We start from the raw sequence: 26,019 nt of genomic DNA on the forward strand, positions 1-26,019 counted from the left end.
TTGAATTAATTTCCTTTATTTATATATAGGAAAGACAATAAAAGAATATGATAGTCTACACCAGATATTTGACCCCAAGTATTCTCTCTAGCAAACTTTCTGCTCACATTATCCATAGCAATGTCTGTGCTTTGCCATTTCCTCCACAAAAACACAATACTCCTACCCCAATATGCCATGGTCAGGATTAGGCCTTGCACTTAGGACCTAAGGCACAAGACTCTGCCACTTGAGCCAGAGAAATCTCTACTACAGGTGTGAGGGAAGAGCAGGCAGGGGAAAACAGCTGGGGAGGGACATGGGAGGGAGCTGTGGTCCTGTAGATGTGCTGCCTGGGGCTTGAGTTGGCCATCTGCCATCAAAATCTGCCCCTGTTCCATTACTGATTTATATAATACATTGGTTTACACAGTATATACTGATATTGGATTGCTATAACATATCTGGTTGGGCTACTCACCTTGCAAATCAGCATTAAAAAAAAAAATAGATCATGAGTTTAGGGGGGGTCTGTCATCTGCTGCTCAGTTCAGGGTATCCCAAGGGAAAACCCAAATTTTAAAGGGCAGATCCATCCCGGAAAGCCATCAAATGACAGCAGCAGAAAGAGACTAATGGGGTCCTAAGGACACATCTGGAAAAACAGCTGTGTGTCTTGGCCTGCCGTGCACACTAAAAGCATCCAGAAGTCATCAGTAACACAATGGGTCTTCACTGAAGCCCAGAAACCTCAAATGCATCAGGTCAGTCTCTCTTGGCTGGAGGGGTTTGTGCCCCTCAGTCTCTTTTGGGTGTCTTGCAATAAACAAAGCAATAAAAAAGCATAAACTCCCTCTGGTTGACCTGACACTGATTGTCTTACAAGCTCACTGCCTCACAGACCAGCACTGCTACATTTTGGCATTTTCCAGACTTTTTTCTACCTTCGGGGTTTTTCATGGTGGGTTCCCAAACCACATTAAAAAGAAATAATAACAACTGAGCAGAGGTCACCCCAGAACCAACTCAGTGCCATGGGAAGGGCTGCAGAAAGGGTGTGCATGGGACATCTCCATCCCTGGGGCCCTGCTAGTCTGTCTTCCTCCCCACGCCTGTCCCTGTCACCTCCCCAGGCTGCTGGCATGGCTCACAGCAGGCAAGACATGGCTATGATGAAGCAAAAGGGCACTTCTCTGAGCTGTTGGCAGCTGCTCATTTCTGCGATAGCTTAGGTACATTAAGGCATGAAGACCAAGTGCATAGGAAGCAGCGAGACCCTCCAGGTGCCTCCAAATCAGCCCCTGAGACCTTTTCCATTGAAATGTTTCTCAAATCCTCCTCCAAGATGCTCACTGTTATCAGGGTGAGGAAGAGGAGCTTCTGGCTTTGGGCTGGCCCCATGGACACTGCCCATCTGGTTCAAGCTGTTGGCTAAAAGACGAGTCCATGGAAGGAGCCAGATCCACCCCCACCCGCTGCTGGGCTGCAGCCCCCCGAGGAGCTGTCATCATCCTTGTCCCTGTCCAAGTCTCTCCACCACAGCGGGGATTTCGGCAAGGCAGAAATATAGGCGGCTCTGTTCCTTGCTTCTTTTTCCTGCTCCTGGGAGATGGAAGGGGGGGAAAAAAAATAGAGCACAAGGATATTAGCAGATAAAAGACTCAAGTGGGAGGATGCTCCCACCATCCCTGAGGAGCCAAGAGGCTGTAAGGTATCCCCTGGGAGCTTCCTTCAAATTAAAGTGGGGTGTGATGGCCATGTGCTCTAGAGCTCAGCAGGAGGGATGCAGCAGCTCTTCAGTGATCGAGCCCAGCCCTCCCGTGCCACCTGTGGGAGAGGAGGGACCCCCCCCCCCGCCCCCCAAATCACCCCACATGCAGGTCATGTCATATGAGACACTGTTGTTTGGAAAGCATTGGGCTCCATCAGCTGAATGAAATCTGTTCTAGTTTGTATTCCCAGCTCGCCCATCTGCCCAGGCAAGCTGTGGATGCCTGGAAGTGTTCAAGGCCAGGTTGGATGGGGCTTTGAGCACCCAGGTCTAGTGGAAAGGGTCCTTGCCCGTGGCAGAGGGTTGGAACTGGATGTCTGTAAGTCCCTTCCAACCCAAACTATTCTATGATTCTGTGATAAGAAGAGAAAAAGGAAAAAAAAAGACTTTGCTTGCAATGGTTCAGGTGCACATCAGAGGTGGTAGGAAGAAACAGCTAGTTACCAGTGAGTGAAGGTGGGAAGGAGAGGAAGGGATAGAATGAAAGGAACAAGTATTGTACAATGAAGGTGGCGAGGCACAGCACAGATTTCCCAGAGAGGCAGTAGATGCTCCACCCCTGGGAACATTCAAGGTCAGCCCACATGGTGGGGGCTCTAAGCATCTGAGTTGAAGATGTCCCTGCTCAGTCTGCAGGGGAGGTGGACTAGATAGCCTGTAAAGGTCCCTTCCAATCCAAACTATTCCATCATCCTCTCTTTCCCAGGCACTTCAAAGAAAATTTCAGGCTAAACTTCCAGGAGCAGACAATAGCAAACCAACCCCAAGCACAGCCACAAGGTGTCTTGTACCAATCTCAGCGCCTAGTTTCATCAGGAACCTATAACCTGGTTATATCTGGGTGCTAAAAATGAAAAGGCTTCAGGGAGTGGGTGGATATCTGCAGGATTTTAACCACAGGACAGGATCCGACTGCTGCCTGGATTTGTGGGAACATGGCCCATGAGTCAGACAGCTGCAGGACCGCATCCTGTTGTGCACAGCAGCGGGAGTTACCTGCAAGAAGAGGATGTTATCTTTGGAAATGGCTTCCATCAAGTCCTTGTGGAGGGACGGTTCTCCATGCAGGCGGCCGGCCTCAGCCAGAGCCTCGTGCAGCAGGCAGCTCTGCCGCTCCGGCCGCTGCCGGTAGAAGAGGACATAAGCAGTGTCCTTGGGGAAGAACGAGGTGACGTTGCTGACCGATTCGAAGGAGGAGAAGGAAACTCTGGTGTCATTGAAGAGGTACCACTGGATTTCCAAGTCCAACTGTTTGTCAGAGGCTGGTTTTGGCACCCCATCCCGGGGCTGCCCGTGGGGTACGGTGTCAGTGCACTCCCTGGAGTAGCAGTAGTAGTGGCCACTCTCGGAGGAGATGCCTGAATGCACCACCACGCTGCAGAGGTCATACACGACAGTCATGAAGCCACTCCCTGGGACAGCACCCTCCTTCCCATGCTGGCAAACCTCCTCAGTTTCCTCTGGAGCAACAAGGATGGGTAGCTTGAGCACCACAGGGATGGAGACATTGTCCAAGATCTTCTTTCTCTTCATAGTCCGTGGGTCGAAAGAAAACCGCAGCAGTGTGAGGATGAGGTAGTGTGGACCCTCTGTCAGCTCTGCCACCTTCTCAGCATCCTGCAAGGATGCACATTTCTCACAGTGGTATTTATTCTCTGCTGTCAGTCTCTCCGGGGATAGAAAATAGTTGATTAAATCTGGGACAGATCTGGAGTCCTTGGGAGCACATGCCTGCTCCACAAAAGTTGAGAGAGGGTCTTTGGCTGCATCCACCCCAACACCATTGCCACGTATGGGATTTGCTGCTTCTCCTTGTTCCTGGGAACATAATGTTTCCACCGACACTGATGGGGCTGCATGGTCACTGGCCATGGGGGCCTTCCTCTGGATCCAGGGAGAGCCCATGAGCTGGCCTGCATTTTCTGGAGGCTCAATGAACTGTGGGCCAATTTCTTCCACTGGTAGAATATGTGTGCTCCCACACACATTCCTGTCCGATGGAGGAAAAGCCAGGGACAGGTCTGTGAAGACTTCTTCTCGGGAGGAAACATTCAGGCACTTCAAGCAGCGGATCTTTGTCATCATTTTACCCCCAAACATCTTCTCAATCAATGTCTTGTTTAAGTAATGATGCTCCACTGCCTGAGACGTCAAGCTGGATTCCTTGAGTTTCTGGTAGATCCTTTTTCCAGTTTTTTCCTCTTCATGCAATCTTTGGCAGGGGAGAAAAAGGCTGTGTTATGCATCAATACAACACCGAGAGGCAGTCTCTAAAGTAGGGCTCCTGTTCTTCACTGCAAGTAGTTAATCCCAGTTAACCTGCCTGTACCCAGGGGTCTGATGCTGTGGGAAAAAAGTGGGAAGGAGTCTGACAGGATTTGGGAACCTGAAGTCCTCATGTGCCACTGACCACATACTTCTAGAAGGATCATTGGGACAGCAGAGATTTGCTATTTCTAGGTAAAGGCAAGAATCAACACTTTACAGAATAGGCTAAGTGGCTTGTCAGGTGAACCTCTACGGTTGGTACAATTTTAGATTAGGTATCAGGAAAAATCTCTTCACTGAAAGGGTGAAAAGCAGCCAGACATTGGAACAGACTGAGCAAGGAAGTAGTGAAATCACTGTTTCTAGAAGTGTTAAAAATGTGTAGAGGTGGCATTTAGGGACATGATTTAGTGGTGGACTTCTTAATGGTTGGACTCAATGATCATAGGGGACTTTTCCAACCATAATGACTCTGTAATTCTATTAATTCCTTGTGTCCTCAGAGCAAAGGCAGAAATTTTCAAGTTGAACTTAAGTTCTGACCCCTAAAATTGTACAAACAGGGTTTCATTAGAAACAGAATTTCATTTCAGACCAGTCTCACGATCCCAACCCTCCACTCTCCCAACTCCTCTGGGTCCCAGCCACATGCCCTGTTTGCATGTGGGTTAGCACTAAACACTACACTGGGGTTTAGGGATGCTGTTGTCACCAGGCTCCAGGATGATGGCGCTCGTCACGTACCGGTCCAGCAAATACTTGAGGTACTCTGAGCAGTCCTGCTGAGCTCCAGGGGTGAACCAGGGTGGCCAGGAGGCAGAGAGGAAGCTCTCAGGGGAGATGGCTGGTCGCTGGCAGCAACACAGAAGACATGCATTTAATCCTAGCAATTTTTCCTCAATTCCCAAAGGGGGATGGAGAGAGGAGAGGAGTGGTTTTTTTAGCTGGTCCACTGGGAGCACAGTGTTCTGTGCCTGATAAGGTCCCTTTTTTCCCCCTAAAAAGGCTAATCCCAGTGCACAGGAAGACTTTCTTGGTTTGCTGCAAGTCAGGATGGTAAGGATGAATTTCAGACATTATTTTATGTATACTTCTCTAAAATAAACACATGGATATGTGTTTATCATTCAATTTTTAAATGGTTTATTGACCTGATCCAGATAATTTTACTTAATTCAGCCTGAATTTAATTTGCTGCTCCATTTAATTTGATCAGGATCTCTCTCATCAAATCCTTTCATAAAAAAAAAATAAACCAAAACCAAAACAAACAAAAAAAAAAACCACCAACACCAAACCAAAACAAAAAAAATCCCACTAAACTTGCACCCAACATTCTGATCACTGCAGGCAGGTAATCTGTGTTACCAGATAATGTAATTGCCGTCATTAGGAAGCAGATATTTAATTAATATGGAAAAAGACCCATTTTTAGAAAAAAGGTAACTTCAAGAACAACCCAAAAAAGAAAAATAACCAAAAGGAAATTAACAGGAAACTATAACCATCAGCTACACCACATGCTTCTGTACTTGTTCATCACAGAACACAGTCACCCTAACCTGCCATCAAAACCTAGATTCTACTATTACCCAATATTAAATTTAACAGGATGTCTATATTTCCCTCTCAGGTCATCTGTAGTGATATAATACCACAATGCTACCAGCCAGCTCTGCCAGTCAAGGCTTGGGAAATGAAGAAGCCTGGATGACTTGCTTCCCAGCAAGGGAAAATTCACTGCCTTTCCAATATCTTGTCTTTCTAGGAACATAAAGACATATTTTCAAGAGAAAAATTAGATATGACCTAGCTATACCTCCAGGAGTCACTCCATTAAATTTCACATTTGTCATGGGAATGTTTACATTTACTTAAGGGTGTTATTTTTATTTTACGTTCTTCACATGCAGAGGATTCAACAATCTGGAATCTAAGGGGATTTTTATAATTTATAATTTTTATAATCCTTTTAACACAACCACTTTTAAAGCAATTTTCACTGATTGCTAGTGCTTTGCTGGGCAGCAATGGGACAAGCGAGCTGCTCCAGTCTTCTCCCTTGCTGCACAGCAAGAAACAAAGCCTCTGCTTCACACCAACAGGCTTCTCAGCTGACCACAGATGTAAACTATTACCTAATGGACTTCATTGTCAAAAACATTAGCTATGACATCAGCCCAGCCCAAGAAGACCACAAACTAAAGACAGGCAGCCTGGTGTGAACATAGCCCACTTTCATGGGTGATAGGAGTTTCCCTCCACCTCTCCCAAAATTAGCCTCCTTCATATAAACAAAATTTGTCCCATTACAAAAACCCACCAAGATCCACAGCTCCTTATCAGCACGTTGGAGCCAGCAGGAAGCAACTTGGAGACGAGCCTTTCCGCAGCCGACAGTCCAAACAAATAACTAAAACATTAAATAATTACCTGACTGTGCTCCAAAAATGCAAAGAGCCACTGGAGCTTTGTCATCAGGGGCTGGGAGTTGCCCTCAGATAAATTCAGCACTGAATGCCGAAAGCTGTGAAAGAAAAGCAGCGATGCAATCTGTGAGATGGAAAATCAGTGTGGGACGTGCAAGGTTGGCGTGACAAGCAACCCCTGGCACAGTCTTGAATGGGAGCAAGGGAGTAAAAACTCACTCTGAAGCCATGAAAAGAGACTGTATGATGCTGTTCATGTAGCAAGTGTTTCCCAAGTTAATTAACCCAATCTTTCCTGTCTCTGATTTAGATGCCAGGCGTGGGTAAAAGCAGGCCAGCTCATTCTTCTGGGAGGTCCAAGCATTTTGTCCTAAGAGGTGTTTAATCCGGTCTTCATTTGGAATCGGGAGAGCCTTGGAAAGAGACATCTGTGTTACAAATCATTATCTGTCCTCACAAGGGGCAGCTGAGGGGCAGGCACCAATCCCTTCTCTCTGGTACTAGTGACAGGGCACAAGAAAACAGCATGAAGCTGTGTCAGGGGAGATTTAGGTTGGATATTAGGAAAAGCGTCCAGCATGGGGTGGATGCTGGACACTGCAACAGGTTTCCCAGGGAAGTTGTCATGGCACCAAGCCAAGAAGCATCTGGACAATGCTCTCAGGCACCTGGTGTGATTCCTGCCCTGTGCAGGGTCAGGAGTTGAACTCGATGATCCTCGTGGGTCCCTTCCAACTCAGGGTATTCTATGATCCCATGATTGATCATTTCCCATGAAGAATTAGTAATGGGCACCTGCAAAACTCCTCTGCTAGAGGCATTCACACAACTAATGCTCCTGCTCTTCACATGAACCTGCCTCTATGCACAGAAGAGTTTACTTGTTTGTATTAGTCCTTTAAAGGCATTTCAGAATAAAGTTATAGCTAAAACCTACAGGCACCTACAGGACTTCTGCAGGCCCACCATTAGAGAAGTAATTTCCTTCAACCTGCCTACACAGGGCTCAGACTCAGAATTTGAATCCCCTCATCCCCTCTCTTCTACCATCATCTGAGGTGTTGAAGTCAGGACATCCCTACCAGTGAGGGACGGGCTCAGGATATCCCAACCAGACAGTCCCTCTCTTCTAGCTACTGACAGAGATGCCATTTCCATATGGAAAGCAGTAAAATGACTGAGAAGGGCATGACTCACTTTAACTGCTTCTAGGACTGGTTCATAGAGGTCTGGGAATCCTGAGAAGCGGAAGAACATGCAGTGGATGAGCTCAGCCAGCTGCTCCAGGGAGCTGGTTGCAGAATTGGAGTCCTCCTTCTTCAAAGAGGCCACCAGCCTGGGGATGTGAGGGAGTAGCTGGAAAAGAAAAATTCACTACAAAAATTACTCCACGTTATTCACAGAATGTTAATACATTTAGGGGAATGAAATTCACCTGCAGGCAGAAAAGACAGTGAACAGGAGTTGACTTCAGGGCCACTCTAGACTTCACCCTTCACCCTTTGAACTCAACAGCAACTCTCTTGTTGATTTTGGCAACCTTAGAGGGTTTTCTGTTGCATGACACCTGCAGGTTTGTGCTGCTGCTTTGCTGAGCTGCAATTGCTATTCTTTAATCTCCCCTAAATCCCACACCCACGATGGAAAGGACATGCTGACTGCCAAGTGCAGGGATTCAAACCTGCAAGGTAGGTAGGTGGAATTAGCCTAGAAGAAATGTTGTCTGCTGTGCTCTTAATTTTATACTGAATACACTGAACTGGAATTGGTATGGTGGGATGGGTGGCAACAGGCATATAAGCAGCACATTCTTTATTTTGCTTTCATCTCGAAAACGTAAAAATGCACAAGCAGATGCAAATGCAAATGATCTGTTGCTCACGGGCACCCTCTGCTGACCCTGCAGCTGCACACAGAATTAACGACCGATTTCCAACCCTGCAGATGTGCACTTACACAACCTCTTTCATATTTATATTTTAAGTTATTTTTAGCCCAGTGTAATCCTGAAGAAAAGTATCAGGACCCCAGTCCAGCCATTTCCAGGTTGTCTTTTCCTCGCTTGGTCTTCTTCTCCTCTTTTTCTTTCCCTTCAAAATGTTGAGATTTTAACTATTTCCCTTCCAACAGAAAAGGTTGTTGGGGAAGAAGATCAATTGCAGCACCTTTTTGTACATCAGAATTTTGCCAAGCTATGATGTGAACAATTCTCAAAACCCTTCCAAAGTGCCAGGGCAAACACAAAAAGACATGGTTTGGCCCTGTTGGGTTCTGGTTTTTTAAATAAAGGAGGAAATTTATGCTTATGGGCTATAGATGGAAACTTCAAGCAAAGAGTAACTCATAGCTTTTGAAGTGTTTCAAAATTTGATGTCCAACTGAAGACAACATGTTGGAATTACTCTATTTTTAGAAACCAAAGAGTTTCTCAAGAAATTCATGTTCCTTCAAAGTATCTCCAGCTGAGGAATAAAAAAGCATCAGTTGAAAATGTTGGCTAGCTTTGCTTTTTTCTAGCTTTATCTGTTTGTTCTGTGAACTTCAGGTGAAAAGCCAAATATAAGAGCTTTAACCAGAAAGTACAAAATCAAACATTAATAGAAGTAATCTTTCCATCACTGCTTTTATCAGTTCAATCACTACATGCACGCGTTTGCCTTCAGCCTCACTTTTTAAATTCAGCATTCCAGAGGCAACACCAGCAGGAAGCAGAGCTGCGCCTTAGTGCCAACAGCAAAACAAACTATAAAATATCACTGTGGAAATGAAAAGTGGATATTCAAATGTTGCCAAAAGTTGGTTTTGCTTTTAACAGAGAATTTGTGTAGTGAAGTGTTCTGATCCAGTCTTCTGGTCTTGCTGCACTGACGTTGTTCAAACCTTTCAAAGATGACCCACCACCTAAAGAAATGGGTGCCACGTGTTGGTGACAATTTAAAGTCACACGTGGGATGGGCCCCACTCAGTCCAACACACAGGAAGGCACCCACTTAGGAAAAGCAAGGCCTGTTTAATAATGTATTCCCTGCCCTCCACAGTGAGGGCCCTCTGAGATGTTCTCAACACAAAGGCTCTACCAAATGCACTCCAAAGCCAGAGTGGCAACATCTGCCACACCTCAGGTGCCCCCCTATCCCTGCTGCCCCACAGCAGGGTTACACTCAGGACAATGGCCTCATCCAAGTGCCAGACTCAGCCTTACCAAGTGAAATGCCTCGTGGGAGTGCTGGAAGCTCAGCAGCATGTACTGCAGGACAGACAAAGCTCCCTCCCTCACAATGGGGTACAGCAGCTTGGAGAAGACCTGGTGGAGGAGAAAAAAAAGCAAATGAGAAGGCAGGATGGCCCTGCAACCAGCAGGAGAAGGGGAGAGCAGGAAACAGAGGCACTGGGCATCTACCAGGGCTGCTGGTCTCTTCCTACTCCATGCTGGATGTTGAAGTAAGCAACAGCTCTCCAGAGTCATCTCCTGTCCTGAGTACTGGCTTAGGGCACCCTTAAAAATACTGTGTGGGGTATCCTCACCCTTTCAGCCTTGTGTAATGCCTCTTATGACAGTGCTGCATCTCTATATCTCCTCATGAAAAAACTATGCAAGGACAGCAGAATGCTAGATTTTCTAGAACATGCCTCTTAATTTATTCAGATATTTGGAATTTTATCACTAACCTTTCAGACAAAGAGATAAAAGGCAAGTATCTTTTTCAAAGGCTACATAATTATATTTATTCTACTTTACAAAAAATACCTGTATACCCTCTACTGTTGCCAGATCATAACTTCTAAGGGTTTCCAAAAATCACATGTTATTTTCTGGGCTGTGTCCCTTTCCTATGTATTAATAATGAAAGGAAAGAAAGAAAAGCCAGAGATGCTTGGCTACTGTCCCACTGCTCAATGCACTTGAGGGATCACAAAGACAAATGCAGTTATTGATAATGTTCCAGTACTGATAATTATAAAATTACAGTATCATTTAGGTGAGAAAATACCTCTAAAATCATTGAGCCCAGCTGTTAACCCAGCACTGCCAAGCCCAGCATTAAGCCATGTCCCTAACTAAGACATTAAGATGTCCTAGTAGCTTCTATGATGACCTCTTCTGGCGGCTCAGCCAGGTGTTATCCCCACTATATGAAGGAGGGAAGAGTAGGACCACAGCATGGAAAAAGTTCTGAAATAGTGACCAGTTTCAGTGCTTGATCACAGTTTTCAGAGAGAGCAAGTACTCACTGTTGAAACAGATGATGGCAATGGCAGCAGGGGCTTTATGTACAATAATAAAAGAACCAAGCCAGGGCACAAGCTTTAGAACTGACCTGTGACTGTGTAGGCTATTAATACACTCACTGATATATATTTTACCTGTACCAGCCAGCACTTACCCAGGCATGGTCAAAGGAGAGCATGTCACATTCCCAAAAGTAAATTTTACAAGAACTTCATCGTTTGGGAAGGAAAGTGTTCAACTGGTTTGAAAATCCTTGGCTATTTTATTTCCTTTAAGATATCAGTACCTCTGCAGACCACAACCTGCAGAATCCCAGGTTGTTCTGGAGAACATCATTCCTAGCAGCAAAATCAGTATCCCTTGGGACAGCAAACTCTTTTTTCTCTATATATCTCATCCTATCATTTGAAAGGCAAGGTGATATTTCAGGTGCAAGATGGTATTTCTGTGGTTCACATTCACATTTAAAAGAGCCAACTGACCTTTTCTATTTTCGAAAGAGTGACTTCAATCAAGATGCTGAACTTTTTCACTGCAGCCAAACCCTTCAGCAGAGCAATGATCCACTTGTCTATGTTCTTTCCCAGGGGCCAGGACACCCAGTCAATCATCCTGAAACGAAACACAAACTCTTAAATAAATTTAATGCACATATTGTAAAAGTCAAGCTCCACTCTAGGCCAAACCTCCTCCAAACTTGTGTCCAGTCACTGGGATGAGACAGGCTCTGCACAAGGCATTTCACATCTTGTTCAAAGCACAAAAAAGCCTGAAGTAGAAATACTCCAATGTCACCATCAGATGGTGGTTCTTCAGAGGATCAGGCCCAAGTCCATTGAGTAAAGTGGGGATTTTTTCCAAAAATTCAGTCTAGTCAAATTCAAGCTTTTAAAACTGGTGCTGTGCTCTACATACTAATCATGTGAGGATTTGATTGAGCTCTCTGCATTGTCACCATTAGAAAACAAATTATACTGGTTTGATCTCTGCATTGTTACTGGTAAGGAAAAAACCTTACCAGTTTCAGATTCATATATTTTAGTTCTCAGTGTGGTGTGGGAAACACTGATTTCCAAAAACATATTTAAAAAAACTCCATCTGGAAACTCTAATAGAAGCCAATTATTCCTGAATGTCACAGGTAAAAAATTTCATTTCTAGCCTTTCAACCAACATGTTGTCATGGTTCTTCAAGAAATAAGTGCCTTACAGAAGTTTCTTGTAAAACTATAACCTAAGGCTAAGTGATTACACATTGTTTCTATTAAAATTTAATGTTAAACAACCAGGAAGCAAGTAAGACTTGGGATCTCCAAGTATCCAACTTTGCTGGTCATTTCAGTACTTTTGATTTGAAGATACCCCAAACCTTCAGGCTACACCTCAGTTCAGCTACCTTACCCAGTCAGTTCCTTTTACTTATAAATCTGTATCTTACGCAAAATAAAAGAAGGGAAGATAGATAACTAACCACCACAAGGCAAAGAGCCATGTGAAATTAGTGAAGTTTACAAGGAACTGGAAAAATGAAACTTTAGTCAGTAAAAAATCCTTGAAAAGCAGCATATGTTGGGGTGTTGAAAAATAATAGAAGTCAAGCCAAGGTGGAGAATAAAGCAAATGCCAGAGAAGCTTGCACAGACATTTGGACCAGAGGAGAACAAGGAATGCCATGCAATCACTGTATGTGAAGATGCACAGCTGTCAAGCATCACCAACACAAGAGGAAGATCAAGGAGTCACAAGGATTAGAAATTGAGGATTAGAAATGTAGAACTGGAGGGAAATGTATTGATTCAAAAGGCATGCAAGGAACCAGAAATGGAGGCTACAGTAATTCATCTGCCTGAAGACAACCAGGCAGATGCCAGGTGACTACAAGTTCCCAGTGTAACAGCAGCCATGGAAAGGACCATCACCACCTGTGGTGCAGAAAGAAAGGTGTTCTCCATAGCAAAACAATGACCTCAGGCTGTGGTCTGGCTGCCATGGTGAACATGGTGCACAAACACCACCATCTGTGCCCAAGACCAATGAACTGTGTGGAAGAAACTTGTTCAGGTGGTAGGGGAAATGAAGAACACTTCCTGCAAGAAAAGCTTAAAATAACCTGGCTTGTTTAGCACAGCCATGAGAAAAAGCAGAGATGAGAAGGGACTGCTCTTCCTGCACATATTGAAGGAATAAACACCAGGGAGGCAAAAGATATTTCAGCTATTTCTGTTGGCATAAGATCAAATGAACTGTAAGATGGCCAGAAATACACACAGACTGGCTGTTAGAAGAGAGATTTGACCCAGTAAAGCAACCCAGTGGTGGAAGAGCTGTGAGAGAACAGCAGTGGGAACATAGTCTTGCTTTGAGGAGCAGAGTTGAACATTAATGAAAGGGGTCTGTAATGTCAATGCTATAAAGCAGGGAGATGGATCCAGAGATTCAAAGGTCTTTTTTCTCCCTATCTTCTTTAAACAGGCCTAAAATAACCTTATTTGATTGAAGCTATACTTTGCTAGCACTGGTAGCTAAGTTACAGTGCTGCCCGTGTTGCTACAGTAGGAAGAAATTAAGTTTTAAATTCACATTGCACAATCCACAAGTATTTTAGTAGTGATGACCCTAATTTGACAAAGGAGTCATTGATTTGGTCTGCTAAACTTTTAAAAGCCTAGACCCTGATCTCCAGAGGTTGTGAGTGCCTGCATAGCTGTGAGACAGCAGATGCCTTCTGCATCCAGAGCCAGGCTCTTTGGAACAGATACATCCCCAGGGGAAAAAAAAAACAAATCCAAATCTGTGAGTACCTCTGACGTCACAGATGCACGGTAATAGAGTTTATCTAAAAATAGACCAATTCTGTAAAAGAGCTTGTGGTGTGCACTTATGCCAGCAGGTGATAGCCTTGCTTTTTCTACCACCAGTTGTTCTTTACATGCTTGACCAGAAGTTCTACGTAAGTCCAGTTTATTCCCTTGCTACTCCCAAACCTAAACTTCAGAAAAAACACTCCTGCATGCAACCAGTTTGTCGGGGATACTAGGCTAAAAGATCTTCAATTTGTACATTTTCCTTTGATTTTCTAGGCATGGAGCACACATATCAAACAGCCTGGGGTCATGCTGGTTTTGGGACACCCATCTGCCATAAATATGCTGCCAAAACTTCAACATTTATCCTACGTGATGTTAATTACATTTTGTGAGCTCTTACTAATTATTTACTCCTCCTTCTGCATGACAAAGACTGTTTTAAGGAATGATGCAGTTGATTTGGCAATCTCTGTATTTAGACACTGGCACTCTAAGAAGATTTGTCTGGAGCTTGTAGCCACAGGTGTCCAGAAAGAGAAAAAGATGGAGAAGAGGGTTAGGAACTGAACTGATAACCTAATATTTTGTCTTGGGTTGCTGGACTCTGGGAAAACCATGATCTTCCCTAGCAGGCCAAAGAGAAGCAACTCTGTTCTGCATACATAAACTTCCCATCAGGAATAACGTGTTTCTGTCATGTAACCATATTGGGAAGGACACACAAATCCTGTAATAAGAAGAGGAAAAAAGATGCTTCCAGTGAGATCAAGTCAGAGCAGCACCCCTGTGTTAAGTGGACACACCACTGCATGTGAATATCATCTGTTTAAATGGAGACCTCTAAGGGAAGTATGGGTTAAAGACAGAATCATGGAATAATTTAGGCTGAAAAATATCCTTAAGATCATTGAAGATACACCTAAGTAAGTGCAGAGCCAGGCACTAGAGCACAGAAGAGCTGTAGGACTTGGACATAAGAGTGCAAAGAAGACCTGGTAATGCCAAAGAGGGCACTGGTGCTGCAAAGACCAGGTCTGCCATATCAGGTAGCCTTTCACCCACTACTCTTCATCATGCTTTGACTAGGTCTCCATTGACTTTGTCTGTCCAGCTGCAGCACACCCACCTGACAAAGGCCAAGGCAGGACCTGGAAACAGCTGGGCATACCTCCCTCACATAAGTCTTTAGCTGTGACTGGTGGCTTAAGAAGATATCCTTTTGAAGGGAGACAGAGATCATAATGAAATCATGAAAATGAGATTTTGGGGAAGAAAAAGGCCTCAATAGCTTCAGGAAAAAAAAAATCAAACCTCTTCAACATAGCCTATATTGGACATCCGATAATGCAATTATTTATAAGAAAATAAACTAAATTAAGCCAAACAAATATAATAATAGTCATAATCATAATAAAAACCACTCTTTATTCTAGTTCTCTCAGGCCTCAGGGCTAGAAGAAATAATACAGAAGTTTTTCTTTTCCCTACACACTCCTCACCAGACAGCACCAGCCAAACTGCTTGGGCTAAAACCACACAGAGCATTTCTCCAAACTGAGTTAAAGGTTTCACTCCCACAGCCTTTCCTACCTGCCAATGGCCATCATCATTTGCACATCAGTGATGCTGTCATCATTGGTGAGGTTTCTTATGACGCCATCCATGAGCTCCAGAGGGACAAACTGAACCACGCTGGCCAAGGCATTGGAGGGCGCTTCCTGTTCCTCTGCAAGACACCCAGAGGGATCACCCCCAGCAGTGAAGATGTTAGTTGACAGGAAAAACAGGCACACTAGGTCATTTCTTGTCCTAAAAACCAAATAATTTCTGCCCACAAAAAATAGAATCATAGAATTGTTTAGATTGGAAAAGCTTTCAAAGATCCAGTCCAACCCTTAACCCAGCACTGCCAAGTCCACCACTAAACCACATCCCCATATGCCACATCCACACATCATGGAGCAGACACTGAGCTGCTGCCAATGAGCAGTGTAGAGTCTACCATTGGCTGTGCTAGGAGGATAATTCCCCAGATCCCAGTGCAGCACATAATGAAACTGGATCTTAGCAGATGGCTGCTCCCTGAAGCCATATGTAGCCCCAAGGGAGGAAGAGATTACAGGCACGTGTTTGGCCCCACTCAGGTACCAAATTTCCTCTGCTTGCTCTCTTTTTACTAAATACTGCAAATAATTGCAAAAGGATGCAACTGCAATTTTGCCTGCCTGGAAATGGGCCTCCTTCCAATGGATGAGGCTGTCATACTGAAAAACCCATCTCCTGTTGTCTTAGGAATAGCTAAAGCAGGAGCTCACCAGCCTTTCATAGCATTGGTACCTCCCAAAAACCTTCTGAAACCCTCCACAATAACCTAAAAGCCCCAGAAGTTGAATAAATATTGCCTGTCTCACCCTAAGACGCAACCGCCCTTCAGACAGTCAGTAGGGCTTCATACCTCTAGGGCAGTGAGAAATAACTGCTTGGCTTTATCCCTAGTCTCTGGTAGGGAGCAGGCTTTGAGGCACTACCAAGTCAGCCAAAAGAGAGTGGCATTTCTAAAAGCTCTCAAGTTCCACTCTAACAAGCTGCAGATAAGATACTTTCCCTGAAGCCCAGCTGATGTTAGAAAGCGCTGAACACAAACATGTGCTGCAAATGCTTCCATCCTGTTAGCAGCTCCCATCTGCAGACTCTCTCTGGTTTCAGGGTGATATTGTCTTCCCAGCTCAGAGCCCTGGTAACTTTAAGAGATGCTTGTATGTTATATTTAAACTGTGGCTGCATTTCTGTAGTGGATTAAAACTCTGCAAGATGCCAAACTAATTGAGTTTGACTTCATCAGAGCCAACATTTACATTCCCAGTCCTTTTTAAATTATTATTTTTAAATTACCTGTTGAAGAAATGATAGTGAACAGTTCTTTCAAAGAGGGCAGGATGGCTGAGGTCTGTGTCCTCCAGATCCTCTGCAGCAGACCACTCACTTTGTTCACCTGCTCCAAAAACTCCATGATCTCCTCTTCCCCCTCGGAGACACACTGGAACTGCCCGATGCACCGGATCAGCTGCTGACAGAACAGGAGCTGGTGTTTTCCTGTGGGAATGCACTGAGGATGCTGCGTTAAGAGTTTGCTGATCTTCGCACACTGCTTGGGGCTGGGCCTCTCGCAGACTTTCCGGAGCACCTCGATCCTCAATAAGCTGAAGATGCTGTTTGCTGATGGGCTTTCCAGGACAAACTGCAGTCCTAACTGGATATAATCAAGGACATAGTGGCTTCTCTTTCCCAGAGGTCCATAGCCTTCCTGGAGGAGACTCAGCAGGAAGCGGACGTTGAAGAACTCCTCAAATTCCTCTGGGTGATAGTGGCCGTAGACCTCCAAAACCTCTTTCCCAATCTCTCTTTTATACTTGGTGTCCCCAGTGAGATAAAGCTTGGTGGATAGCTCCAGCATGGACCAGCACTGCTCGCTGTCCATGGGCTGCTTCGCCGCCTCAATGACACGCCTCACGAGCCCTTGCTTCACATTGTTGGGGTAAGAGGACATCACTACAGCTTCCAGTATCTTATCCATCTCTGCTCCCTGGTCCTAAAAGAGAGGGACAGAGCAGCAGGTTAGTTCAAGGAGGGTCTGCTGAGCTTTTAAGCCCAGACTGGGGCAAGGGAGGTCAAAAAGCAGAGCTATCTGGAACCACTCTTTGACTGAGACTCAAGACCTCAAATGGAATGAATACACAAAGATACAGAACTTCTTCTGATTAATCACAAATTTTTGTCTTGCAAACAACCAAGTACACATCCACAGAAGGCACAAGTGGGAATTAAGGGAGACAAAGTCTTACAGTGGTGTCTGCTGGCTCAGGTGTCCTCAAGAGGCAGAGATGGTCCCGATGATTGTCTTCACATTCAGGGAAGGAGAGAAAAGCCCTGGGAAGCAGAGGTGGGATTGCAGCCTCTCTGTGCAATGGCAGGGGTGTTTGTTTAACATTTACACCATGCTGCCAGCCACTCCATCTGAGTGGTGCAGTCTTGGCTGCTCCCCAGGGACCTGCCGCATTTGTATGCGGGACCAAAGCAAGCGGGGAGAGAAACTGCAGAGTCAGGCAAAGTTTCCCATTTGTCACAGCCTGAATTCACCAGCAATAAAGCATTAGAGAACAGTTTTTAAAACACAAGGAATTCCCAAGGGAAAGTTCAGAATAACATTTATAACCAGCTGTTGGATGCATTGCATAAAAGAAACAAAAACCAACAAAAACCAACAAAAACCAAACCATTATAGAGTGATAAAATTAGACAGTCAGGATTTCTTATAATGTATTACAGGGACTAAAAAGGCTCATCCACAGCAGGTCCCCCCAGCACAATGCACTGCACAAATAGACATTTGGAGAAAGTCCCTTCCTGCCTATAGGCTAAAATGAGCCACACTCATGTATTCGACCAGAATAATAATCCCCACCTTTCTGTTCCTCAGCTCCCTAATCTGTGAAATGAGAACAACATGCACCAGTTCCTAGTGGGGCTAGTAGAAAGATCCTTCATTAGCACTTTGGAAGCATTTGAAGTTTTTCAGGTGGACAGGGTTACGAAGAATACATATGCAGATGACATGTACCCCAAGTATGGTTTTCACAGATGACAGCCAGAAGAGACCTCAGCAGATGCCATCCAAGGACCATGCCATCCCTGGAGAAAGCCTCTATCTGAGCCAGAGAGTGTCTTTTCTCCTGTAGACAGCTGCTTGAGGGTGGAGAAGTAAAACCATGCCAGACACAAACATCAAGCTCTGACTCACAGCTAATTGGCTGGGAAGCCTTCCCACTTCACCAAATATCACCTCTTCCCATCATTGCTTGCCCACAATCTCCCAAGATGACAAAAAACCATTACTGATAAATATATATACATATATAAATATATATATATAGCCACCTCCAATCCAGCGATGACCACAGGCTACATTGCAGTGCCTCTCCAAGAACCACTTTGCCCTTTCTGGCCCCTGCCTGCTGACTCATACATTCCTCTGCTCATGTGCTGGATTTATTTTTTCTCCCATCAAGCACTATTGCTGCCTTCCCTGCAACAAGCTATGGCAGAGCTAATGCTCTCCATCACACTGTTTTCCCAGGATAGAATATATAAGCAGGACTCCTGAGGGACCAGCCTGCATTAAACCAGTGGGAAATGAGGACAAGATAAAAGGAGAAGACAAAATCCCAGAGATAATGTCTTTTCACCTCAACAGAAAGTACCACAGTGTCAGCAAAGGCTAAAAGTCAACCTGGAGAGCAGATGGGGCCTGCAGACAGTCCAAAATCAGGAGGAGCATTTGTCCTTGCTGCAGCTCAGTGGCTGCCTTGGCCAAACACAAACTGGCACACACCTGCAGTCAGGCTGGTAGCCCTTTCACCTCCCCTCTGCAGGTTCCCAGCCTGATCCCAGACACCCCAGTCATCTGGCATATAGATAAAGGGCCAGGAGGAGATAGGAGGATATACAGTGTTCATTGGTTATGTCTCACTATTACTTCCCTGGAGCAATCCATGAGCCAGGCACAGTGATTTGGAAACACCACATGTTGCAGTGCGATTTCCTGTTTCACCTATCCCAACCTCCCCAGGTGTGCCAACCTTTCCCCCTCCCCCTTTTGCCCTCCTGCCTCAGAGCTGTCCATCAATCTTAACATTCCAGCAGGGCGTCGTGTGGTTGGCAGATGCCCCTCAGGCCTGGGCTCATTGGCCTGTCCAAGTGTCTGTATCCCTTGAGCCTTCCCCTCCTCACACCTGGTTGGCCCTCACCTGTCCCTCCCCTCCCCCTGTCCCCGGGGCTTCAAAGGACACGAGACCATGCGGTCAGGGTGTCTGTCTGAGAGCTGTTACCATGTTCAGAGGTCTACCATGCTGCAATAAAACTCTGGATTTAAGCTCTATGGCAGAACCCGCTTCTTTTCTCTTCACTGTCGCCTGAACCTTTTCCACCAAAGGTAAACTGAGTTCCTACTTTGCCTGGATTTGTTCTGAGTGCCCAGCTGCAGCATCCAGCTGGCCAAAGGTATCTCTGCAGTGAAAACACCACAGCTGCCGCCTTTGGTCCAGCAGCGAGGCCAGACGAAGCCAGGCACGTCCCACCCAGAAACATTCGGAGTCTAATATTTAATAACCACACAGGCAGGATGGTCAAACAATGGCTACAGTTCTTTTAGACCTAACCCCACAAATCACCACAGTCCCCTGGTGTATGTGGTGTTGGGTGCTCTCGCTGTCCTTCTCAGATATGATGGCTGCCCACCACTGTCCCCACTATGATTGTGCTTTTAGCTACTTTAGCATTGCCAAACTTCACCAGGTTTTCGATGCAAAGAGTCTAATTTCATCTGAATTTTGAGATAAACTTGCATCTCCTAAAAGGGCGTGGTTCTTCCTCAGGCTGATCACAGAAAGGGACAGGAGGATGGGCTTCCTCAGTGTTGCTGCCTGGAGTGCAACTGGGTCACAACTGACATTGTGTAGTAGGACACAGCTGAAACAAAGTCTCTTCACAGTCAATAGGCAAACAAGTCCCAAAGAATCATCTTCCTCAGCAGGAAACATCATAATGACTTATATGGACATAAGGACCTTGAAGACACACAGAGAGAACCACCTGAATTGACCTTGTGGTGAAGGATCCATGTCCTCCTCACCAGTGAAGGGCTTTGCAGAACAAGGCTGGGCTTTAGGTAATACAGTCCCACCTGCACCTCTCCAACCACCCTGTGGCAGTGGGAGGGGACAGACAAGCCCACGGCTCTGCTGTGTATCAGGGTAGACCAAACTGCTCCCTGGGTGTGGGCCAGACAAGGCCAGGATGGAGGATGCTAGCCAGGCCATATATTACAAATCTGAGAACCACATTAAAGCAACATTTAAGTGGCTTTGTAATATGCAATAATAAATATTATAGTCTTAAAACTACACTAAAAAAGCATTCAAACTAAAAGATCATTCACATGTCAAAGGCTAGGAATTAAGATGGCTAATTCAAGACAAGCACAGTTCCAGATGTTTTCAGATATTTTTTTAAGCAGCTAATATTAACTTTTTTCCTCCCCAAGACCTCTGTGGAAAGTGAGTCAGGGTTTGCAGTGGAGCAGTAAAATGATTTGGAGTGTTGTCTGTAAGATCACTGTCTCATTTGTTGTAGAAATTGGAAGTGTGTCATAAATAACCCAGGGAACTGCAGGAGAGGGAAGGACGGTTCACTGTCGTGCAGCTGAATGCTACCTTGGAGATCTGGTCCCTGGTTCTCCTCTGTTTAATACTGAAATAAAGAGACAAAATATTCAGACAATCAGGCTTCTATAATGAGTGTTCCTGAAGTAGAACAACCTTTTGCACTTCTTCCTCACCAGCATTAACAACACACTGAAGAGCTGGGAGGATTGGTTCATTCCTGCTTATGAACAGAACTGAGTTCCTGGAACACACAAGGATGAAATAGAAGGTCAAAGAGTTGATTATTAAACTGAAGAGTCACATTGAGGTTCCCATCTCTTTTGTAGCTCGCATAAAACATAGAGTACACAATATGAACTTTGGAGGGAAAAAGAAAACATCCCAGGAAATGGCAAAACTGTTCTGCTACCCCAGTGAATGACTGGCAGGAATAACACATGCAAAATCACAGAATGAGGAGAAAAAGAACCTTGGGAGGTCTCTAGCCCAAACCCTGCCCAGCTGAAATCAACTCTAGCTGTTCAGGGATTTATCCATTAAGGTCTAGAAAATATTCCAGGATGGATATCATACAACAACCCTGGGCAACCTGCTCCTGTTCTAATTATGTCGTAGTGGGAAGGTTTATCCTATTTGCAGTTGGGAGCTCTTGTTTCAATTTATGTCTGTTTTTTCTCATTCACCTGCCTTGTACTCCTGGATTCATCTCCTCAATAACCTCCTTGTAGGCACTGGGAGCTGTTATCTGTCAGTGCCCAGCCTTCAACAGTTCAAGGGGTTAGTCCATCCCAGTTGAGCCCATCCCCAGCGTCCACCCCAAAATAGTTTGCATTTGTCCTTGTTGAATTCCATGAGGTTCACATCAGCCACAGCATGTCCTGGCCCTCCTGTTTGGCAGCGCTGTCCCCAAGAGTATTGACTACTCTTCAACTCTGGCCTCACTCACAAATTTGATAAAATTAATTTCATCTCCTCTTCTACATCATTCATAAAAAATATGTAAAAGGCAAGGTCCTAGCATAGTTCCAGCCTGCTTCCTACCCAATTAACAGTACATACATCTGTCTTGGATATAAGGATGGTGCAGGGCATCATCTCAAAATCCTTACTGACATCAAAGATGCTTGCTGACCACAAGATGGCTCCCTGCAAGGACAGACACCCAAGCACACTCTAGAAACCAGAGGGAAAAGGAACTTAAGCAAAGAGCAGCATTGGCCAGCTTAGTGTCACTCTCCAAACTGAGTAAACTGCAAAAAAACCCCAAAACCCAGTCACGGGATGAAAAATCACCTTTGGCTTTACTTGTGTCTAGTTTTCATACTCTGTACACTTTTGAGCTGTACTTATAGTTCTCTTCTGCCCATTCTTTTTCTTTAATTAGGATTCATTTCAATTGAATTCTATCCAATTACTTCTAAATCAATTCATTCCTTTATCCCTGCCAGCAGCAGATTTCCAGTAAAGTCTACTTAGCACTTTTTGCAGAATGTGGTACCAGTTCCCACACCCTAGGTCTTAACAAAGCTCTGAAAACATAGATGCAAAATGTACCTTACCTTTAGGGAACCTTAGTAATAAATTCAGCACATTTCCTACAATGGCATTATAGACACTTTGATAAATACCACTAAAGAAGGAAAAATAATTCCCACCATCCAAACATAGAGTGATACATAAAGCGGTTTGCCTCTGACTTACAAAGAAGAAAAATATCTACTCCCTGAACTCCCTGGAGGTCGGGAAGTACAGAAATGAGACTCACCTTTTATTGTCCTTAACTCCTGCCGAAATGGTTTCTTTTATGTCAGCCAAGACATTACTGCTATTCCTGCTGCATCCTCCAGGCAGCCAGGCAATTAGGGCTCAATCCTGCAGCATGCTGAGCTGCTGCAGGATAAAAGGGAGCTCACATAGTGCCTTGATATCCACTATCAAATAGGCACAAAAAATACTCTGTTCTCTAAAATTTCTACAAAATTTGCCATGACTTGGTATACAACTTCCTACAAGGACCAGCCCTGTTGTCACCTCTCTGGGTCTGTTTTCCAGAAATATCGAAGCAATTGTGTAGTAACAACTTTTTTTTTTTTTTTTTTTGCAGGGAACAAATGTCCAATGAATTCATAGGCAAAGGGCTTTTTTTTTTTTTTGTTCAAAGTACATTGCTGTTCATCCAGCTAAGAAGGGGAAACCACAGCCTGCACATCATTGCCACATCTAATAGATACTCATGTTATTGTAGCAATATGAAAACTAAGGCACATCTAGACCATAGAATCATAGAATGGTTGGAAGGGACTTAAAAACTATCTAGACCAAAGCATTTGCACAAGGAGATGGAATAGGCTGTGACAGAGCCAGCAGCCAAGCCTCTCCAGACCTGCAAATACATTAATAGTGATGCTCCACTGTCCTTTGCTTTCAGCTGCTGAGTTGAACCCCATAAAGTGGCGTGGCAGAGCAGAGCACCAGGGTAATTTTTATGAGATCTAAGCAGAAAGTCAGAAATAATAACTGCAGAAAAATCCCATTAAATAGCCCTTTAGAAAAAAAAGTGAGATTCTACCCATTTGCAGTCATAACAGGGAAAAATTGCCAGCACAGAAGACTGGCTGAATTTTTTGCATATGATTATAATCTGCCTTTTTAAATTCACCTTTGCTTTTCAAGGAGATCACATATTCCTTGCTGCCTGTCCCAGACTGTTTTCCAGTGGCAGATTGCATTCATGTTGTGTGTCTCCTACTCACTAGAGTTAATTACTTTTGGCTGACAAGGCTCTTCATACTTTTCTATCCTCAGAATCAGAACTGCCCTTTAGTACAGCACCGATGGAGATTGTCCTTCACCTCAGGCAGCAGATTTGGAACAGGACATTGCCCTGCACCACAGGCAGTAGCAGATTAGGAGCAGGAGGCTGTCCCTACACTCTGCAGAACAGTAGCTTTCAGTTCTCTCCAGAGAGTGAAGGTTTATTTAAGGCATTGTCACCCAACTGGACTGCTGGCATTTTGCATGGCTTTGCATGCAGGAGCTCCACCTTGGGAACAATGAGTTCCTCTCTTGTGGCCAGGTTCTTTTAAAGGTCTCAAAAACATAACCAGTCAGAAGATACCTATTTGCAATCAGCCTAAATTTATCATATAGTACTCCCTACCTTTTTAAAAATTTGTTGATACTTTAGATCCACAGATCACTGCGGACCCTTTTCCTTTTTTCTACAGTACCATGTATTTCATGGTTCTTTTTTTCCTCTAAAACATCATAAATATGTTTGACCACATCATACAATTCTATCAGCTCTCTCCAAGTGACAACAGTGCTGGGCAGGCTGCCCTATCTCAACCCATCTATCTTACCTACCCTACCCTACCCTGCTCTCTTATTTCTTCAGTGCTTCTTCTTTAATCCCTTTGGTGCACAGAGATCCCTGAGTTTCTTCTCTTGCTCTGTTTTTTGCTGTTAGGCACTCAGTCACCAAATTAAAAAAAAAGGTTTTGGCTGGATGTCAAAGCAATCAGTGCACCACCAAAAAGAGCCTATAGCTCCAACATTTCATCCTCTCTTTCTGCAGACTGCTCCTCCCAGCTCCATTCCTCCCCTTCAGTCAACAACCACAAACACACATCTCTAGTACCTACTGGTATCCTTTTCTAATAAAGCATCTCAAAACCATCACTAGCTTATTATCAACCATACTGGTACAGATACAGAAAGCAAGACACAAGGAATTAAGTTACTCTCTGCCTTGAAAACCAGCAGGAGAGAAAGGGTCGTGAGGCAAGGCTTGCTCAAACCACCAGACCAGCAGTGACAAACCACTGGTTCTGTGGGTAAGCCCAGCACCAACTCCACACAAAAATAACCCACCACAGCTGCTTTTGATCTCTCTGAATTTATTTGGCATTGGATGCCCAAAAGCTCTGTTCTGCCTGCAATAGGTAAGTTTTTCCCAGTTTTCCTCCTCACATCGTCCAGTTGAAGGTATCTTCCTTTTCTTTCCCCAAACAACTTCTGCTTTCCTGCTTAGCTACAGCTCTCAGTCTGGGCTGTGACACCCTACTTCCATAAGGCTTTATGCTGGGAGTGCCCAGATCTGGGATGCACTGACCTTCAGGCCAAGGTCCTCTCTATCAATGTCCCTGGAGATTGTAAATACATCTACTCCGGAAAGCTGGCTGTTTTCCTGAAGGTATTTATAGCATTAAAATCACTCTTCTTTCTTCAGGTTTCTGTCTGCTTTTGTCTCTGTATAGAAATTAAAACCCTAGATATATCTTCAGGTTTCTGTCTGCTTTTGTCTCTGTATAGAAATTAAAACCCTAGATATAACCCAAGGAAAAACCACGTCCTGTTCACCAAAGCATACCAGACTGAGGGCGGATACTGCCAACGCTGCCTGGGATTCATCAGACACTGATTCACTGTTTGGAGACAGAGATCTCCAATTTTTGGTGGTGCCTTCAGGAAAGAAAAAATGGGGTATGATGCTCATTTGATACCTCAGTTTCCCTCCAGCCCCCAATATATTTGGCTTTGCATCTGCCAATTCAGAAAGCAGGAATGCAACATGAGACCATGACAAACTTTATGGACTCTATCACAAAGGTGCCCAAAGCATTTTGAGACCCCTTCTCAGGTGAAAGCTCAGTTGCATCCTTTCAGTCTAGGTAGGGCATGCCATTGAAATTTCCCTGCCACCAGATGAAGCATGGCCTAGCTGAGCTCCCAAAGTGCTATGAAAACATCATAGCAGTGCAAATATTCCAACGTCTGCTTTTATTCTTCAGTAATACCTGCAAAGTCCAAGCTGGAGCAGATCTAACCTGAAATTGGATTGGGTCTCAGCTAATCTGAATTTGACCCTCACTTTTAGAGTCTTTGGCTCCCTATCACATGGGAACATCCCCAGGCGTCTCTCCCCAGGTCAGCTTCCCTGGGGAAAACCTGAATCTGTCTTGGCCAGTTTGTTATAACAAGATGCTGCCTTCTAAATAGGTTTGCAGGCAGTGGGGGAATGCACACACCCCCACTTTCCAATGTTGCTCCTGTATTTCTCCCTCCAAGCATTCACCTTGATTCCCAAAAAGTCAAATGCTCAAGCTCCCCTTCCTCCACCATTCCCTTCTGCACCCTGACCACAGAGCATACCTCTGTCTAAGCATCTCTCTGGGAATCCCAAAACCCAGCCCTTTCTCCCAAACTACTCCCTACAAGAATCCCTCTCCTGAGCATCCTTCCTGCATCTCAGCCTTTTCAGTAGTTCTCACCCCAACCATCTTTCCTGGACCTCATTCCAAGCCCTCTGCTA

At 44.7% G+C, this 26,019-nt stretch overlaps 1 protein-coding gene across 6 annotated transcripts in view; it reads right to left on the reverse strand.

The window, feature by feature from the left end:
- USP35 (ubiquitin specific peptidase 35) overlaps positions 1-26,019 on the reverse strand; it is a 27,677-nt gene continuing 1,658 nt past the window's right edge. For 4 of the 6 annotated variants that reach the window (XM_077174091.1, XM_054655144.2, XM_077174089.1 and 1 more), the window contains exons 2-11: positions 16,378-17,074; positions 15,076-15,211; positions 11,161-11,290; positions 9,650-9,751; positions 7,645-7,803; positions 6,667-6,860; positions 6,452-6,545; positions 4,763-4,869; positions 2,747-3,962; positions 1-1,581 (exon numbers count right to left, since the gene is read on the reverse strand). In XM_077174091.1, the coding sequence (XP_077030206.1) occupies positions 1,411-1,581; positions 2,747-3,962; positions 4,763-4,869; positions 6,452-6,545; positions 6,667-6,860; positions 7,645-7,803; positions 9,650-9,751; positions 11,161-11,290; positions 15,076-15,211; positions 16,378-17,059 (2,991 nt within the window). In that variant the 5' untranslated portion in view covers positions 17,060-17,074 and the 3' untranslated portion in view covers positions 1-1,410. Of the gene's footprint in view, positions 1,582-2,746; positions 3,963-4,762; positions 4,870-6,451; positions 6,546-6,666; positions 6,861-7,644; positions 7,804-9,649; positions 9,752-11,160; positions 11,291-15,075; positions 15,212-16,377; positions 17,075-17,327; positions 17,413-26,019 lie in introns of all 6 variants that reach the window. The other 2 variants (XM_077174090.1, XM_077174093.1) reach the window with 1 other exon arrangement.

The sequence above is a fragment of the Agelaius phoeniceus genome, chromosome 2 (genome assembly GCF_051311805.1).
Source record: "Agelaius phoeniceus isolate bAgePho1 chromosome 2, bAgePho1.hap1, whole genome shotgun sequence".
Classification (NCBI taxonomy): Eukaryota; Metazoa; Chordata; class Aves; order Passeriformes; family Icteridae; genus Agelaius; species Agelaius phoeniceus.